Source organism: Mixophyes fleayi, chromosome 7 (assembly GCF_038048845.1).
Source record: "Mixophyes fleayi isolate aMixFle1 chromosome 7, aMixFle1.hap1, whole genome shotgun sequence".
Taxonomy (NCBI): Eukaryota; Metazoa; Chordata; class Amphibia; order Anura; family Limnodynastidae; genus Mixophyes; species Mixophyes fleayi.
Genome location: NC_134408.1, coordinates 58,777,020 through 58,797,048, shown reverse-complemented (window position 1 = coordinate 58,797,048; position 20,029 = coordinate 58,777,020). Strand labels below are relative to the sequence as shown.

Genomic DNA, 20,029 nt, shown 5'->3' with positions numbered 1-20,029 from the left:
TGACTTTGTAAAGAAAAAAACTGTCCCTGTTGCACATAGTCGTGCAATGAAGACTTACTTTTTCATTTAAAGGCACGATCTTTCAAGTGTAGTGTTTGTAAGTCTAAGTCATATTATACTTTTGGTAAAATTGGTTTTTTTTGTTCCTCTTTATGGTAATTAATTAGTAATAGAATTAAAGTAGGAAATAGAATTAAATAGAATTAAAGTAGGAAATAGAGTGGTATAGAGTTGTAGTGTGGTATAGATAGAGTGGTCCACACAATATAATAATAAAACCCTCAACTGGTCTGAATTCCACCAAACAAGTATCTTGACTGCGTAGTGTGGTGGCCCCGGTACACAATTTGGTACCGAGGCCACAATATAATTAAAAAACCCTCCACGTGTCGGAATTCCACCAAACAAGTATCTGGACTGCATAGTGGGGTGGCCCCGGTACCCAATTTGATACCGGGGCCACATTACCTCCTCCAATTTCCAAGTGTAGTGTTTATAACATCTTAACACTACACTAATTCTAGCACGTCAAAACCTCTTGTTTTAAATAATGACAGGGCATTTAACTTTTGATTTAATTTATTGAATTTGTTGGCATTTTCTTTTACTTTTGGAACATGGCAAACGACTGTTGAATGGTCACATAATGCCAAAAAAAAAGGTGCAAGATGGAATTGTCCTTGGGCCCTCCCACCCACCCTTATGTTGTTGAAATAGGACATGCACACTTTAACAAACCAATCATTTCAGCGACAGGGCCTACCAAACAACTGTGGCTGAAATGATTGGTTTGTTTGGGCCCCCACACCAATAAAACAATTCATCTCTCCCTGTACAAACTAAACAGGCTCTACTGAGGAAAGATGTCGTCCTTATCCTCAACCTCTGATTCCTCTCCCCCTACAGTGTGTACTTCCTCCTCCTCACACATTATCAATTCGTCCCCGCTGGACTCCACAACCACAGTCCCTCTGTACTGTCTGGAGGGCAGTGCTGTACTTCATTGAGGAATTGATTATTCATTTTTATAAACATCATTTTTTCAACGTTGTGAGGAAGCAACCTCCTTCGCCGCTCACTGACCAGGTTCCCCGCTGCACTAAAAACTCTTTCCGAGTACACACTGGAGGGGGGACAACTCAGTTAAAAAATAGAGCCAGTTTGTACAGGGGCTTCCAAACTGCCTTTTGGAGTTCTACCACGTCACTACCTCTAGTTAATTTAGATTGCAAGGCTTGTAAATATAAATACTTTGAAGATAAAAAAAAGCAGGCTGCACAGACTGTGGAGCTAGAAAGTGAAATTAAATGGACCACGTTACTTTGGTGGCTATCTATGCCCCCCCCCCCGCCCTACACTTGTAGTTGAATATAAATAAAGCAGCCTGCATAGACTGTAGAACTAGCAATTCAAATATACAAAGAAATGGACAAAGGCAGTTTGGTATCTGTCTGCATCAGATCCCCTCTCCACTAGGAGTAAAACAGAAAACTTTTCAGCCGTTATATAATCTAGAATATAAATAGAAATTGAGAAATGCAATTTGGTATCTGTCTGCATCATAATCATCAACATCCTCCTCAGCGCCAGCTACATCAATATCCTCCTCCCAGTGCACAACATTCACACCTTCATTAGCCAAATCTGTAACTGGACTGTGGGTGATCCTTCCAGCATATGCAGAGGGCGTGCTGCAAATGCTGGATGGAGTCACCTCTTCCCGTACAGTGATGGGAAGGTCAGGGTTCACAACCAACAACACCCTTGGACTCGCCTTGGGGATTTGTGATGTCATCTGTTTAGAAGGCAGAGTTCTTTGCTGTTTTGTTGTTGTTGCTGACAGCATAACTCTCTTAAATTTTTTGTAGGGGGGGGGGAGGAGGGCTTTGATCCTTGGGTGAAGTTGGACCACTAGTCATGAACACGGGACAGGGCCTAAGCCGTTCCTTGCCACTACTTGTCGTAATTGGCATATTGCCAACTTTACGTTTCTCCTCAGATGATTTTAAGTTTCTTTTTTTGCTGTTTTTTGAGAACTTGGGCTTTTTGGATTTTACATGCCCTGTACTAGGAGATTGGGCATCGTGCTTGCCAGACGACGTTGATGGCATTTCATCGTCTATGTCATGACTAGTGGCAGCAGCTTCAGCATTAGGAGGAAGTGGGTCTTGATCTTTCCCTACTTTATCCTCCAAATTTTTGCTCTCCATTATATGTAGCACAAGATACTGCAGAATGTGTGAACTTGGTAATATTGCAGTACCAATGGACTTATAATGCTGGATTGGTTTTGCAAATTTGGTTATAATTATTATATATTTTTTTTTTTTTTTAATTTTTTTTTTTTTTTTACTTTTTTTTTATTTTTTACAAACTTGGGAATAATGGGGAAATAACTATGCCCTTAGAAGCACAGAGCACAGGACACAGCACCACTGGACTGAACAGGACACGGCACAGGACCCAGCAGCACTACGGAACTCAGCAGGACAGAGCACAGGACACAGCACCACTGGACTGATACTGCAGAATGTGTAAACTTTGTAATATTGCAGTACCACTGGACTTTTACTGCTGAATGTGTGAACTTGGTAATATTGCAGTACCAATGGACTTATAATGCTGGATTGGTTTTGCAAATTTGGTTATAATTATTATATATTTTTTTTTTTTTTTAATTTTTTATTTTTTTTTACTTTTTTTTTATTTTTTACAAACTTGGGAATAATGGGGAAATAACTATGCCCTTAGAAGCACAGAGCACAGGACACAGCACCACTGGACTGAACAGGACACGGCACAGGACCCAGCAGCACTACGGAACTCAGCAGGACAGAGCACAGGACACAGCACCACTGGACTGATACTGCAGAGTGTGTAAACTTTGTAATATTGCAGTACCACTGGACTTTTACTGCTGAATGTGTGAACTTGGTAATATTGCAGTACCAATGGGCTTATACTGCAGGATTGGTTGTGAAAATTTTGTGGTAATTAAAAAATATTAAAGTAGTTTTTGGTATTTTATAAAAAAAACTTTTTTTTATTTTTTTAAACACAGGGGAATATTGGGGAAATAACTATGCCCTTAGAAGCACAGAGCACAGGACACAGCACCACTGGACTGAACAGGACACAGCACAGGACCCAGCAGCACCACTGACCTCAGAAGGACAGAGCACAGCACACAGCACCACTGGACTGATACTGCAGAACACAGCACAGCACAGCACAGCACAGCACAGCACAGCACAGCACAGCACAGCACAGCACAGAACTAAACAGCACAGAACTAAACAGCACAGAACTAAACAGCACAGAGGACCACCTAACACACCCTCCCTCTACCCTGATCAATGCCCGAGTGAAGATGGCGGCGACTAGCGGGGAATTTATAGGATCCGAGTATCGCGAGATCCGACAACGGGATTATGAGTCAGAGCCTCAGTTTCACTTTTGAATTTGGCGCCAATACCCGGATCTGTCTCGGATCCGACTCGGATCCGCAACGTTCGGGTGGGCTCGGATTTCAGAAATCCGAGCGCGCTCATCCCTAATAATAATCATATATTTTATTACTGTTACACTGTATCCATTCCCCAGTCATTTATGAAGGGAAAACATTCTCTACATTATCGTGCACTATAGAGGACCGCCCACCATAGTCCTCCTAGATGTCAATCTAATATAGGAATCAATCTAAATGCATTCATGTTTACCTCCTTTATAAGGGAGGACTCAGGAAACTTATTTCTTGCTTATCAATTCATCCCTGACGAAGCCCACGAGGGCGAAACGTGTAGGAATATTGATATTTTCGATTGTAAGCTCATGAGCTTTTATTTTTTCCCAACTGACTGCCGTACACTGTTACGCGCCTCTGCGCATGCGCAATACACTTACCATCTTCTGGCAAACAAGATATACACATCTGCAAGGATACTGGGACGGCTGGATAGGACCTCCCTCACTGCATAGACTGGACCTCGGGGCAGCTTTGTATACACGTGGAACGCTAACCGCCGGACCGGGACTCCCCGGGCACATTCCCCAACAGCAGGTTAGTTCCATCAGCCCTCGAATGACCCGATTATGTATATCATAAGTACTTTACCAGAACGGATTTACTTTACATTGTTCCACACAATCTGGATGGACTGAGAATCTAAACTGTTTGAACTTCATTAGAACGGATTGTATTTTTTCCATACTATTACTGACGGAACATTCATTTATGCTAATTATTCACATACTGCAATTTTGTGTGTGATTCATCTTGCTTTCCATCTGCATCTATTACTTATTGAACAGTCACTTATGAAATTACACTTTATGTTAACTATTACTTTTAATTTTTATCTCTGTTTCTAGAGGAGTATTGGACTATTTTTTCATAAATGCTATTTAGCATTGTACATATTCATGCATTCATTGTTATCCAGTGCACTGGTTATTTTCATTGTTTGAACACTATTTGTGGCAATATTAAATACTGGCAAATAGCCACTTCATGCCCAATCAGTTACACTTTCCTTCATCTCATTTCATAAATTTGCTCTTGCGCCTAGGATTTATGTATTATTTTTCACAACTATGGTCTTAAATTTTAAATATGGAGTAAGCCAATACACTGGGAATCCTCTACACAAGAGAAGAAAGCTTGCAGCAACAGGCTCAGTTTTATACTGTCAGGGTTCCCAAGGTAAGACCACGGAGAGAAAGTAGGTGAACAAAGTGGTTTTATTAGAGAGACAGGTAATACAGGTTCAGGATGCAATAACTGGTAAGGCAGTAATATAGCCACAGATCTTAACAGCGGAATAGGCAATACTGTAAAGCAATGTTGAGAAGCAGTTGGATACCTCTGGAAAGGTGGTGAGATTAGTAGCCTGCGGCTTGTAGGGTTGGATACCTCTGGAAAGGAGGGGAGACAAGTAGCCTGCGGGTTGCAGGGTTGGATACCTCTGTAAAGGTGGTGAGACGAGTAGCCTGCCGGTTGCAGGGTTGTATACCTCTGTAAAGGAGAGATGAGTAGCCTGTGGGTTGCAGGTTTGGATACCTCTGGAAAGGCGGTGAGACGAGTAGCGTGCGGGTTGCAGGATTAGATACCTCTGGAAAGGTGGAGTAGCCTGTGGTTGCAGGGTTGGATTCCTCTGGAAAGTTGGAGAGATGAGTAGCCTGGTAATGCTAAAGTACTTGAGAGCAGACAGTAGGTAAAGGTGGAAGTAAGCTGAACTGGTTACACTGAGAAGCAATGAGCTGCAGAGAGCAAAAGCACCGAGATCCACATAGGTGTATAACTCAGGAACAGGGTAGATGAAGCTGTGTCTGCAGCACTGGAATGAACAGCAAAAACACCAAGACAGGTACACAGGACAGTGTAACCAGGAACAGGAGTCAAAGAAGAATGCTTCCTATCAGGTTGAGTGACCTGATGATCTGGCCCAGACTGCTGGGCGAGGCTGTCTTAAGGAGTAGCAGTAGGTGTAAGTCATCCTGAGAAAACAAGCTAGATGTCACGGCTAGGAATATTTGTGGATCCCCAACCTCTACTTAGATGGTAAAGCAGAGGGTGGTGGAGACAGAACACGCTGGGATAAGTTCAGATGGAGAATCACAATGAAGAAATACACAGACGATAAAGTAGTGTTGCAACTTTAATATATTGTTCAATGGTGCAACAGCAGTAATAAAAGGCATGTACAACTCAGCTGTGCTGAGCACACGGTAGTTGAGAAATAACACAATCACATCAGTACTTCAAGTGGTAACCATGAGCAACAGCATGAAAAACAAGCAATACAGTTCAACGCTGAGATGATGATCCAGAACACTTGTAACCTTGTAACACAGACAGCAATAAAGGAGAATCACTGACACAGCTTGAAAGTCCGATGAGGATAGTAAATAGACTTGGCTGATCCAGATGGAATGTGATTCATTTTAGCGGATGGTGATAGGTAATGTAACGGTTCTTGTCAGCGGAACAACAGATGTATATATATAGTCCAAGAGCTTGATGACCTAGAGACATGCAATAGAATGTTGCTAGATGTACAGTGTGACAATAGAAGTTCAACACACAGAGAAACGTAAGTTCATCCCTTTGACAGAAAGCAGCTGATATCGCACAGAACTTAATTAAAGGAACTATCTCCTAGCTCGGCAATGATTCTTAGAAATAGTCCAGCAATTCACAAACAGCAGCATGATAATAATAGCCGTGCCAGACCTAGAACCACAGATGACCAGAACTTGATTGTAGTTCAACAGAATAATGAACAGCCGAGCAGAGCGGTAATGAATCCAATCAATATGAGCATAGTTTATAACAAGCAACTCACGACAGTTCAATGTGCAGATGAAAGTTCAATGAATAGTTGCAGCTTAGAGATGAACCATGAAATGGTATTCAGCAGGGCCAAATAGAGATCAGCGATGATAGGCAATCTCGGCAACCGAATAACATCCAGGAGACACTCAGGGAGATAGGTATGCAGCCAAAACCCACGGTAGTGTGAGTAACAGGAAGATCAGGCAATGAATCCTTGATCACAAGAGGTTGATATAGTCTTCAGTAACCAATAAGCTTCAGAAGGAGGTTTCCAATTAGGATAACAGAAAACAGCTATGAAAAGGTAGAGACTCTGAAACAGGAGACAAGCACCAACATGGTTCCTTAAAGGGCAAGTCACACAGCAGCACCTAGTTATGAGAGCGGTGTGTGACACTGGATCAGCAGGAGGGGAAACATTTCAAGCACCACAGTGACCCCTTTGGTGGCATGGTGGTACTGTAGGCTATATATATATATATATATATATATATATATATATATATATATATATCTATCAAGAAGGTCCAACATAGCTCCTGGCAAACAGAAGCTGCAGGAGACAGATTGTGACGGTGCCACAGCAGCCATTTTTACAAATATTCTTAATTTTTGTTTATTTATCTTTTTAGTAGTCTGTTTTTTCTCATAGCTGGCTGGTACTGCATACTCGGTTTTTGTGACCTAATAGCACCTGATTCTGTTTGTGCTATTTAAGTCTGATAATGTGACTGACAATAGAGTCTGTGCAATGTGGATTGCAACGGAGTCTGTGCGAATATGCCTGCAATATGGTGGTTCACGGGGTTTGTACAACTTTGGTAAAGCTACATACAATCGTATCTTATGTCCCTTTTATGAAAAATAATAGACTACTAGTTTGGTTTTACCAAACATTAACTTCTGACTTAAGATGAGTGCATAAATAACTGTACAAAAATGCTGATGTAACCCAGACCAATGTTCTGATTCTGTAATTTTATGTCAGTAAATATTGGATTGGTTGCTATAGGTTACAGTACTATGGAGTTTGCACAATGTCTTGTATAAAAAAAAGTAGGCAACGTACCAAACCTGTAGACTATTGCTTATTTCAACATAATACATAAATCTTGTTGTGAAAAGACTAAAGGACACTGACATCAATCTGTTTTCATTTCTTGCACCTGTTATTATAATCGATAGCTTTACTGAAGAGCAAATGCAGGGTGATTGCTATACACCACTTAGATTAATAGCAGCAGCTGAAGATCTTTCATGATTCCTGTTAACCCAATGTATCTTGCAAAGCACGATCTACCAATTAGGACTTCAAGCTAAAGTTCATTTAAACAAGCACAATTCTTTATTTCATAAAGGTACGTTACAAGGTAGTTAATGAAAACAGTTATGTAATGAAATAAGGTTTTGCATACTTCTATTTGAAGAACTGACTTAACATTGATTGTGGAATATATATTTTTATTGAATGTTGATTATGTTTGAGAATCAACAGATCAAACTTCATATACAAATTCTTTGTTGCAAACAACCATCATGTATGATAAATAGAAAGTATTGCACATTTACAGGAATTTGAGAATGTTTAATTTAATTTATGTGTAGATAGTATCCCCAGCTATACTAATGTTTACCAGTCTAGTGGAGTTACAAACAGTTAGATACATTTATAATAATATCTTTGATGTGGGAGGTTTCTATTTTTTTTCTTTTGCATCTTATTTATCAACTATTCTAAAACATTTTCTATTCCTTGAACAATCCCCTATTATAGTTGTTGAATTACTGACATTTTAGTCCTGCAAGAACATATTTCCAATATTTGCACTGGACACAGATATGAACCTAAGACAGATAAAAATTGTTCATCTGCTCACTGCATTAGAAAGTTGTCATTAAAGAGCTCTTTTTAGTCCTTGACTGTTGTTATCATCTGATGAGATGGATTTTGTGACATTTTTTGTGTGCATGACTATCTTTAAGATGCGCGATTTCCTGTTGTTTTATATGGAGATAATTTAAACAACATGTAGTTGTGTTCTATTTTTACACCTAAGAATAAAAATGTATCAACAGATCTCCATATTTCTTTCCTTACTGGAAGAAACTTGTTAGCCATGATTTTTGAACTTCTAAAAAGGTTACTTTAATAATGCTGTGCAAATAGAGTATATTTACTGCAACCCAGAACAAACAATGAAATACTGAGCGACATTTATAAAGTCAGTCTTGAAATGAAATTACTTGCAGGCTTGGCATTCTTACATTTGTAAATGTCTATTCATTGAGTTTCCATAACTTGCTCATCCTGCACCTGCAAAAGGAGGGGTGAATTAGTGCCACGTGTAGCACTTTTTTTTTTCTTCCAATTAAAAGTCAGCTCCAGTACCCATTTCGTTATAGAGACCTGTTAACGCTATTTGACATCATGTCTGGGTTATTGCCAGCAAGCGCCTGAATGCAGCTCAATCTTACTGAACCACAGACACTGAAATATAGTTGTTTGTACCTAGTCCAAGGGGCCATCCCCACCCTTTTCCATCTTAAGAGGACATTTGGTTTAAAAAACAAATTTTGGGATTTTAAGTTAACATCTCAGTTGGTAAATGGTATATTTTGCTTTAACACTATTGGCAGTAAATTTCAGTTGCACCTATATTTTTCTTACTAAAAAAAAATAAAAAAGGTAGCACTATGGTGCTTACATTAACACAAAAATATGCAGAAATTCTCCCTTTTACTGTAGAAAAAAACAACACATTACATCTCATATCACTTTTATCTCTCTCACCACACTTACCAGTGCACTCTGCAATAGCTGAAATGGGCAAACTGTGATTGGTCAAGCAGTGATTCAATGATTAAAGCACTGTGCGCCTCCTCCTGCATCCCCTCAACATGTATTAGGGAGGAATAGGCATTTGACCGATTGTATGGATGGCTTCCTTAACAGATGACCATAGGCCAGATTACATATATGCAACCTGACTGTGAAAGATTGTTTTTTTTAATATCATCACATCCCCTTGCATACCCATTCTGTTGCCTGCAGCCTAATGGGAGAAATGTCTCTGGTTACCTATGCTCTCGTTTTCACAAATGTTCACAGTGGCTTTACTCACTTGATTCAAATGGAAAAACCTGCTTAAATAAAATAATTAAGCCCTTACTTACCAATATAGTGGGATTCCCTTCCCTGGGACCCCCATTATTTGTCCATGGAGGATCCCTGATGAAATTAAGCAACTGTAAAGGAGGACCCATTGAGTTTGACACAGAGGAGTGCAATGTTGAGCCAGCCCTAATGTGTCATGCTCCCATTTCTGTCTGCTCCCATTTGAAAATTGGAGGACCACTATTTACCATGCCAGAACTTTCAAATGTTATTACACCATAGGCAGAATAAGAGGCATAATTCAGATGTGAGGGGGATTCTATGATCCACTATAATAGGCTATGCACATTGAGTTCTCCTTTGTGGCTACCCAATTTCATACGGGACTCCTCAACACAGATGACTGAGGGATTCCATGTTTCCCACAATTTGGGGGTATGGTGGGAGGGTATTTAATTTTTAAAAAGGCTTTTTCAAATGCCTAAACCCCAACAAGTTCATATTTGCAAATCAATGTCCTAACTTGCTTCATTTGGCAGGACTTTATTTAACTATTTACATAATTAACTAAAGTGAATAAAAATATCAAAAGTTTAGTGTATCAATATAATAACTTTAAATGGTCAATATCTCTAAAAAATATGTTATTTTTAGAGGTGTCACCATAAGATCAGACTTGCCCTTATTTTCCTCATTGTGCAAGACTCCAATGAGAATCCATGTTGGGGTAACATCAAATCAAAAGGGACCAATCTTTGTTTTATCTTAAAACACTACAGGACTCCATGAGAGCAGTACTGTAATGTAGCGGTCACAATCCCTGACACCCATTTTGTAAGACTGGAACAATAGCTGGCATTCCAATGTGGTCAACCTAGATGTACCCCTATCTCTGTCGGTTAACATTATACTCACTGATTGGTGACGGATTTGGTTGGGATTTGTTTAAGGAAATATTATTGGATGGTTTACTGGTCCTTTAAATAGGTTATACATTCTGTTTGTAGCCAATGTATTTTAATTTCAACATTCTGTTCCGCAATATCATAATGTATCATATAGCTTTGTATAAAGAAGGCACACACACTTTGTGTACTACAGCATACAGTACAGGTTTAGGCTGGTTACACACTACAGGTTTTTCACCCAATTATCATGTCAATAACACGCAAACGACCCTTCGGCCGATATTGCATTTGTGTGTATGCTCCAATGCTAATATTTTATTATTCCAAAGCACTTTGTATAGTTTGATTTGATTTTATAAATGCACTAAAAATGTCTGTAAATGATGGAATGATGTCGTTCCAATTCTGCAGTGTGTATGTACTCATGACCAGCAGTGTAGGCAGATCTCCATAGAATTTACAGAGTCAGGATCTTTTTAGCCAATGGTTATGACAAATAAAGAACGCAGATCTGAAAGTAAACCTTGCAAAACATGTACAGAGTGTACACGTAAATCGGCATGCTGATCTGGACTTTGTCGTTTGTAAAATCGTTAATGATATTTCATCGGGAGAAATGTTTTGTAGTGTGTACCCGTCCTTAGAGTCATTGAGATTGAAAAATATAGTGCATTTCCTCAAAATGCCCATGTTCAGTTCTGTATGCTGCAATAAATGTAAACACTTTTTATATTGAACTTCATGTGTGCCTACTTCATTATTGTGAATGATAAAGGATACACCTTCAACTTTGTTTTCATAGGTACAATAAAAGTAATTTATTAACTGCAGGATATGCGGATGCACAACGCATTTCATTTTCTGCAAATGCTTAACTTTTTACACCGAGCACACAAACCCCAATTCCACTTTTACCAGGAATGCAGATACATATGAAAATACACATGTTGGAAAGAGTATGCATTTCATTTCAAAGTCCAAACTACTATCACTTAAAGATCACTACCTTCATTAATTATACATTGTAAACAATTTTCTCCAAAAACTGCTGTTCTGAGCCCTATTAATGTCTTAATCTGTGAGACTTCATCAGAACTATCTTTATTTCATGTGTCCTATTTCTGTACTCAAATGTTTTGTATGTGCTATGCAGGCACACATTTTTGCACAAATCACCATAATGATTATAGGCAGAGATGCAGTGGAAAGTCAGTGTAAGACAAAGCAGTGTCTTTTATCTTCATGTAAGACTTTTTTGGGTTGTGTTGTAATGATTTTTAGCAGAACTGCAGTAGAAGATCGTTGTAAAACTGATAAATGTATGATATTTTGTGTTAAGTTTTTAAAAAAAACTGTACAACTGTAAATATTAATAATGATTGTGAACTACACATATTTAACATTGTTCTTCTCCCAGTGCCTCTGGTATTTCTCCAAGATCTACTGTCGCTGATGATAACACAGACTTTCTCATATTTCTAGCTGTTTCATCTGATATTTCCAGGGAGCTAGAAACTGAATGGACTGAGCAATCCTTTATGTACTTAAGGGAATTGTGATCTGTGAATGATTGTTCTTCTTGCAAAACTTGCTCAAAAATCTTATGCTTGTGTCCAAACTCGATGACCGTTTTAGTATAAGAATTCAGGGTAGTGACAGAGGCTGCCATACAGCATGTGAAAGAACACCAAGCAAGGCTGAAAAACACATAGAAAAACAGATGAATGTAAGTTGGCCAAAAAATAAACATACATGCATCATTAGATATACTCACAACCTGGCTACAGTATATTCATTTGTGATTTGCTTAATAAGTGCAGGGATATTACAGATGAGCATGCCATTAACAAGACTACAAGTAACATTATCAAAGATTTTGCTCTCATTCTGCGCCAAGGTCCAGGTATGTAAGCAAAACTCAGATCTATCTCATTCAAACTTGGAGGTGGAAATGTCCATGTTGTTTCTTAAAAATACTGAGGTTTGAGGCTTGTTAAGTATAGCAATATATTCAAGACGAAAGATGTCCTGTATGTTATATTGAAAATATAAATTGGAATGTGGTCCTGCATGGATATTGAAATGTACAATGTTTTGCTGGGTGGTCAGGAATGAGAAAAATATATTGAGATTGGGGACCCATGGCGTGAGCACTATACGGTGTCTATGGAAGTTATAATCCACCAATTTAATGACATCAACTGGCAAAACCCAGCACTGTTTACAGTATCAAGCACTGCCTCGTATTGAATGTCCCATAGACAATTCTTAGCCAACTGTGGTGTCTTGGGTTTGAGGGACGGGGGTAAAATATGTTTAATAAATGCGAGCAAGCATATTTTGGTATTAAAGAAGGGGAAGCAAACACTTTGCCATATTCCATTAGTTTTCTCAGTTCTATTAACTAGACTAACACGCTAAGGTGCTGAGTATCTTTATGTTAATGCGCCTGACAACACTGGCAGCCCAACCTTAGCCCAACTAGAAAGACCTGCTCTTACCAACACATTATATTTCACAGGGTGGAAGATTGGAGAAATGTCATATTAACATATTCTGTATACTTAAACATGATCCAGATTGTGCACGACTTCCCATTAATTTTATATAAAAACCTTTTGATTGTCCATCTACTACATTTATAAATTCCTCTAGAATCAGTCTTCTACTACTTGGTGCACTTAGACATGGGCTTAAACATCATACATGTAGTTGCTGTCTTTTTGAGTTAAACAATCATTAGCATATTAAAATAAAGTCATTTATATGAATTTGAATTTTAAATATCTTCAGTTGCATTTTTATCCTCATTTTGAGGCAATACACATACACATCAAGAAGTTGCAAACAAATGGAAGTGAAAAAGAAACAATATTTTAGTTCCTATGGTATTAGACATAATCACAGGTATGAGACAGACAAGTCAATGGATTATATGCAGAACAGGAGATTCTATGCCAAACCAATTTATTCCCTTACTACATAATATGTCTAAAATTATAATTAGTTAATTAGTTAAAAATACATACTTTTATGACCTATGGACATATACAGCGATCAGCCACAAAATTAAAAGCACCTTTAATTCCACAGAATCTCCACATGTTACTTGTATTACAGGTTTTTCCACTGACTTACCATCAGAGATTTATTCATTTTTCAGATGGTGCTATATACACCGATCAGCCACAATATTAAAACCACTGACCAGTGAAGTCAATACATTGATTATCTCATTACAGTGGCACCTCACAAGGTGTGGAATATATTAGGCTGAACAGTCAGTTCTTGAGGTTGATATGTTGGAAGCAGGAACTATGGGCCATTGAAGGACAACCGGTGAACCAGCATCAGGGTCATGGACATCCAAGGCTCATTGAAGCGCATGGAGTAGCGAAGGCTAGCCCATCTGGTCCAATCCCATAGAAGAGCTACTGTTGCTGAAAAAGTTAATGCTAGCTATGATAGAAAGGTGTCAGAACACACAGTGCATCGCAGCTAGCTGTGTAGCTGCAGACCAGTAAGAGTTCCTGTGCTGACCCCTACCCACTGTCGAAAGCGCCTGCAATGGGCATGTGAGTACCAGATTTGGTTGATTGAGCAAAGGAAGAAGGTGACCTGGTCTGATGAATCACGTTTTCTTTTACATCATGTGGACGGCTGGGTGTATGTGCATCATTTACCTGGGGAAGAGATGGCACCAGGATGAACTATTAGAAGAAGACAAGCCGTTGGAGGCAGAGTGATGCTCTGGGCAATGTTCTGCTGGAAAAACTTGGATCCTGGCATTCATGTGGATATTACCTTGACACATACCACCTACATAAACATTGTTGCAGACCAAGTACACCCCTTTATGGCTACGGTATTCACAATTTTTGGCAGGGGTTATTATCCTGCTGAAAGAGGTAGTGGCTTCTTTACAGTAAAGGTGAAAGTTTACTGTAGAAAAACAAACCATTCTACCCAAAATATTAAGCATACCAACATCAGCTAGCTCCCTTCTCTCAACTAGATCCCAGCACCTGCAGTCTGCAAAAGGTGCTGAAAAGATTTGAAGTAGTCACCTGTGAAGTGAGTTCAGACACTGCTACCTTGAGCAAAGTGATTGCCTTAATTCGACTTTTGGAAAAGCAGCTTGAGAAATTGAAGGAGAAGATGAAGCAAAGCAATTACGCTAAGTATGTCAAACTTGTAGATCAAGTACTTTAATTGCTTCTCCAGGATCGAAGAGTTATCAACATTTTGAAGTTGGATCAAAACATTTTGGTGACTATGTTTGATCCTCGGTTTAAGAACTATGTGTTCTCTTTATTTACAACTCCCAGATCACAACAGCTGAACATTTTGACATCTGGTCTGGTCTAAAAGAATTGCCCAAAAAAATCATGGCATTTCGGGCGTAACGCCACCTGATCCTACTATCAACATTCAAAGAATAGTGGAGGATTACTTTAATAGATATAGAAATTTACTTTAATAGCATAGAAATAGCCATGTCAGACAGTCCCTTTACATACTTGGAGGAAAAAAAGGCAATTTGGAGACCCATGTACAAACTCGCTTTGTAATACTTAAGCTTCCCACCCTCTAGTGTAGGAAAAACTAGGAAAGAGTTTTCAGCACAGCTGGGAACCTTAGCAGCGTTTGACGTAGGAGGCTACTTCCTAAAGATGAAAAAATGATGTTCATCAAAAAAGAACTATAAATTCCTCGAGGAAGGCCTTTGCCAGCAATTACATCAAAGTACAAAGACTTCTGTAATGGTGGATTCCAACGGGGATGAATTAATATTGTGTGAGGATTATGTACATGCTGATGAGGCTGAAGATGATGATAACAACATCTTGCCATTGTAGAGTTCATTGACAGCACTGTTAGCTTAGCTGTCTTAAGCCCATTGTTAGCTTGTTTTGTGGGGGCCCAAACAAACCAAGCACTTCAGCCACAAACGTGTCACTCCTTGTCACTGAAGTACTTGCTTTGTTAAACTGTACCTGCTACCCCTCTTGATTCTGTATGAGTTTGTTAAAGCTTTTTAACATATGGGTGGGTGTGAGATCCCAAGGACAATTACATCTTGCACCGCTTTTCTTTTCTGCCACTGCTGTGTGTCATTGTTTCCTAGATGTGCTATGAACTGCTGTGTGTTTGTTTCGGTACTTTGTCACTTAGCATCCAGCCAGCTCGCTGCAGTCTGTCCGAAAGTGTATGAAAATAATATTGTGATCTGTGAGGTGGTCAAAATTGACTGGAATTGACTGGAAATTAGTGTTGAGGCTAATAATAATAATGTAAAATATGACCGCCAACATATTTATCGGAAGGCGCAATACCAAATGTAAAATTCTGTAATAGTGCCACTTCTGGAGACATGGATAATTCCTGTTTAATAACAGCTTTGACAAGTGCAAATACCATGGTCCACAAGGCCTGAACTGGGCATGTCCAAAAATGTGGAAAAAATATCCAATTTCCCCATACTTGCACCAAAAATATTTTGATACCATAGGCCACATTTTAGGTACTTGAACCAGCGTTGGAAAGAGCCTGTGAATTAGTTTAAAAAGCTTCTCACTATGGTGTAAACACTGTGAACTATAGTGAATTGAGGAAAAAAGAGACTGCCATTGAGCTGTCTTATAAACCTAAGTCTCGTTCCCAAGAAATATGAGAATGGTACTTTAAATATTCATGAGATGATAGAAGAAACTTATACCAAAACAAGATACCTGCTCTGTAATCACCTTATGTCAATCTAGTGAATAACTGCTGGGGAGGCTTGGAGAACAATGAGTTGGGGAGACCAAGTGATTCTATCTAATGTCTAAGTTGAAGAAGTGTATAAAATTCTCATGCTGGTAGGTCAAATTGAGACCTAATCTATGAATAAGACATAAGACCTTCCTCATTATAAAACTGTGCCACTGTAAAGACACCATTTGCAACCCATTGGGCTGCAAGATTAAGATAAGGAATACATTTTACTATAGCTACCACGGAGATATTAGATGTAGGTAACTAAACATCTTGAGCAGCAACCCATACTTTATCCCAGACCATCAAGGAGTCTCTCCTTGAAGGGGCAGACTACAAGCAGACAACAAGCAGGAGGTCGCCAAGCCCTAGGAGCCCACAATAAATTTAGTAGGGGAAAAAAGGGGATGACATTTTTTCCAAGCCTACCCAGGGCTTTAACTGTGAGGGGAGAGACCAGTCTCTCATTTGGGACAAAAGGCATGCCTCCTGGTATTTAGTCAGATTTGGCAGTGCTAGACCTCCCTTCTTCTTCTCTCGCATCATACGAGAGTAGCTCACAAGCGGAGGTCTACCTTTCAATTACATGAACACATTTATTTTTGAAATTTAGTCATCATCCCATTAGGCAGCACCATTGGTATAGAACGAAATAAATATAATAACTTGGGTAGTATCCTCATTTTAAAAACGGCAATCCTACCCATCCAGGACACCTCAATAATCCAGCAATAAAGGTGTGTAATTAGCACTAAATCCGCTATTTGAGGGGTAATTGAAATATCTGATTATGACAATGTTGATGTTTTTCATGAATACAAATACTTCAAACAAAGATGGGTCAAAGGACCCGGCGAAATGTTGATAGGAAGAGCCTCTGTTTTAGAAGTATTTACAATAAGATACCTTACTGCATCTTTCCAATGTGGCATACAGGGATGGTAATGAGGTCTCAGAGTTTATAATAAACAAACAAACATTGTTAGCGAATAAACACATTTTAGGAATGGCATTTCTTAAAACTATCATCTGACCCATAGATGAAGCACAAATTATTTCCGCAAATGGTTCTATTGCAACAAGAAAAAATTATGGGGACAGAGGACTCTGTCGTGTGCCATTTGAAATTAAAAAAATATCAGACAGAAAACCATTTGTAAACACTCTTGCAGAGGGCCTAGAATATAGTGATGTTATGGCATCTCCATACCAAAACCAAACCAAAATTTGCTTCATATAACCCCCTAAGTAGTCTATCAAACACCTTTTCAGCATCCAGGGAAAGGACTAATAATTTGAGATGTTGTTTATTAGCTTGTCCAATAATATTAAATACTCGTCTAGTATTATCAGATGCCTGTCTTCCTCCAACAAAGCCTGACTGCTCCGGATGGATCAATCCAGCGATGATGGTGTTAAGCCTATTGGCAATAAGTTTAGTATAAATTTTTATGTCAGAATTAAGAATGGCTATCAGCTAATAATTCTGACATACAGGTGGAACTTTCCCCTATTTAGGGATGGTAACTATCCGTGACTCTAACATTTTTGATGGGAAACTGCCCTGCTCTGTACCTGCATTATATAGTTGTACTAGAAACGTAATTAAATGAGACTGAAACATAACATAAAAACTATTGGTAAATCCATCTGGGCCGGGTGCTTTATCCCTAGGGAGATATTTTATAACTCTTTGGATCTCTTGAGAAGACCATGGGGTATTTATGGAGACAAAAGTGTTCGGGTTTAGAGTAAGAAGATTTAAAGTACTCAGAAAGCTTCAAAATCACTTTTCTGTGGCTGGTGAGTTACTGGACACATTTTAAGGTTATAAAGTGAGAATTAATAAGTCGCAAAAATGTTTGAGATTTTACATGGATTTGAGACCCTTTTACCTTTCCCATATACAAGATATTTAATCTGTGCTTGTGCTCTATGACCTCTTATCTTTCTAGCCAAGAGTCTATCAGCTCTGTTCCCTGCTATATAACATTTCTTGCGCCTTCGACTAAGGACATGCTGAGTGTAAGCCATTAATAACTTATCTAATTGGAAACGTAAGTAACTTATTTTAGTTTTTAAATTATGAGAAGTTGTGGCAAGTTTCACCTCTGAAACCTGACTAAATAAATTTGCTCTCTTAATATGTGCCCCATTATAAATAGCCAAACCGCGAATAATTGCTTTAAGGGCAGGTGAGAAAGTGTGGAGAAAGTCTTCATGAACCTGGGGAAATGTGTAGATTTCCCTATTCATAGTAACGGAGCATGTTCAATCATGCTGAATAGTAAGTATAATCCCTTTCCAAACTCTGCCAACAATTCAATAAAAGCTAACAAAGAGCCCAGACCATCCGAAGTTGAAAAAGGGCGGGCAGGTGAACAGTCCATCTTAGAATCGGCAACAACATTAAAATCTCCTACAACTATTAAGTGTCCTTGTTTGTGTTTATCAGTCTCCTGGAAAACGGCTGTAAGAAAGGAAATCTGCCTTGAATTGGGAGCATATAGGGCCACTATACTAACTAGTACACTATCGAACAAACCCACCAAAATTAGAAAATGGCCATTTTTAGGATAGCCACCCCACAGGGAATTGATTATCCCTAAATGTGGGTGTGTGGGTGTGGATGGGGAGGAAGCATTTGCAGCAAAGTGGGTCTCCTGGACCATGTGTGCTCTGTACAGATGGGAGGAAGAAAGAGCCATATGGCGTTTGTTAGGGGAGTTAACTCCCCTAACATTCATAGTTAAAAATGTAACCATAAAGTCTGACCCATGTAATCTAGGATCAGAATGTAACAATGTGCATTAGGCCAATCTTTATTAAAAGATAGGTGTCCACACACACAAAACATAAAACCCATTGCATTACCCAAAAAAAGAAGAAACCCCCCCCCCCCAAAAAACTAGGGAAATAACCACCCATACCTGATTTTAATACTGCATAGAGCAAATCACAAATATATCAGCAACCCATTTATAGAGCCAAAAATCACACAGTAGATAACCTTTCTTTTAAATGAAGCTACCCCTTCTTCCACAATATTGAAAGAAAAAAAAAAAAATCGAAAAAAAAAATCATATATTCCTCCTAAACTTTTGACCAGTCACTTTGACCAGGAGCCCGGGGAGCTTGAGCCAGTGAGGTAAACCCAGCCACCCACACTTTCAACAACTGAAGGCCTTCTTCAACTGTAGAGATTATATGAGTTGAGTTATTCCACTGGATGATTAGCCTAACCAGAAAGTGCCATCGGTAAGGAATCTCAAGATACCCCTTCAGGACTTTAGTGATGGGTTGAAATGATCTCCTCTTAGCAATGGTGGCAACCGAAAAGTCAGAAAAAATCTGGAGTTCTTGCATACATTGTGATGTTTCTGAAGATCTAGTAGCATGTAAAATCTTTTATTTAACATGGTAATACAAAACAAAAGTAAACATATATATGGGGCATTATTTAACCTAAAGTGCCTGATCAGGATGCTGCTATCTTAGCAGGATCTGGACCTGCTGATGTAGGTATAAACAAAGAAAAATATCCTGATTCCATCTTAGACAAGGCACTATTGGATGTCAAGAAGATTGATAGATCTGATTTATTTATTCAATCAAACAAAAATAAAAATATGAAGAAGAGTAATAGAACATTCACATTTGTTACACAGTATAATTCTGCAGCACGTGACATTAAAAGTGCCATCAACAAAAATGCTTCTCTGTTGAAATTAGATGACTATATAGGTCAGGATATTTAGACCAACAACATTGTGGTATTCAGAAGATCGAAAAATCTTAAAGAAACACTAGCACCTAGTCTATTCAAACATTTTGATTAGACCCATTGTATCTCTAAGTCTACTGAACCTGCAGATAGATGGCTAAATAGATCGAGTGGCTTCTATAAATGTGGAA

The 20,029-nt window shown here is 38.8% G+C and overlaps 1 protein-coding gene across 2 annotated transcripts in view; it reads right to left on the bottom strand.

The window, feature by feature from the left end:
• Nucleotides 1-7,774: 7,774 nt before the first annotated feature.
• Nucleotides 7,775-20,029, bottom strand: part of GSG1L (GSG1 like) — a 116,317-nt gene continuing 104,062 nt past the window's right edge. For both annotated transcript variants that reach the window (XM_075179857.1, XM_075179858.1), the window contains one exon: nt 7,775-12,054. In XM_075179857.1, the coding sequence (XP_075035958.1) occupies nt 11,754-12,054 (301 nt within the window). In that variant the 3' untranslated portion in view covers nt 7,775-11,753. The remainder of the gene's footprint in view (nt 12,055-20,029) is intronic.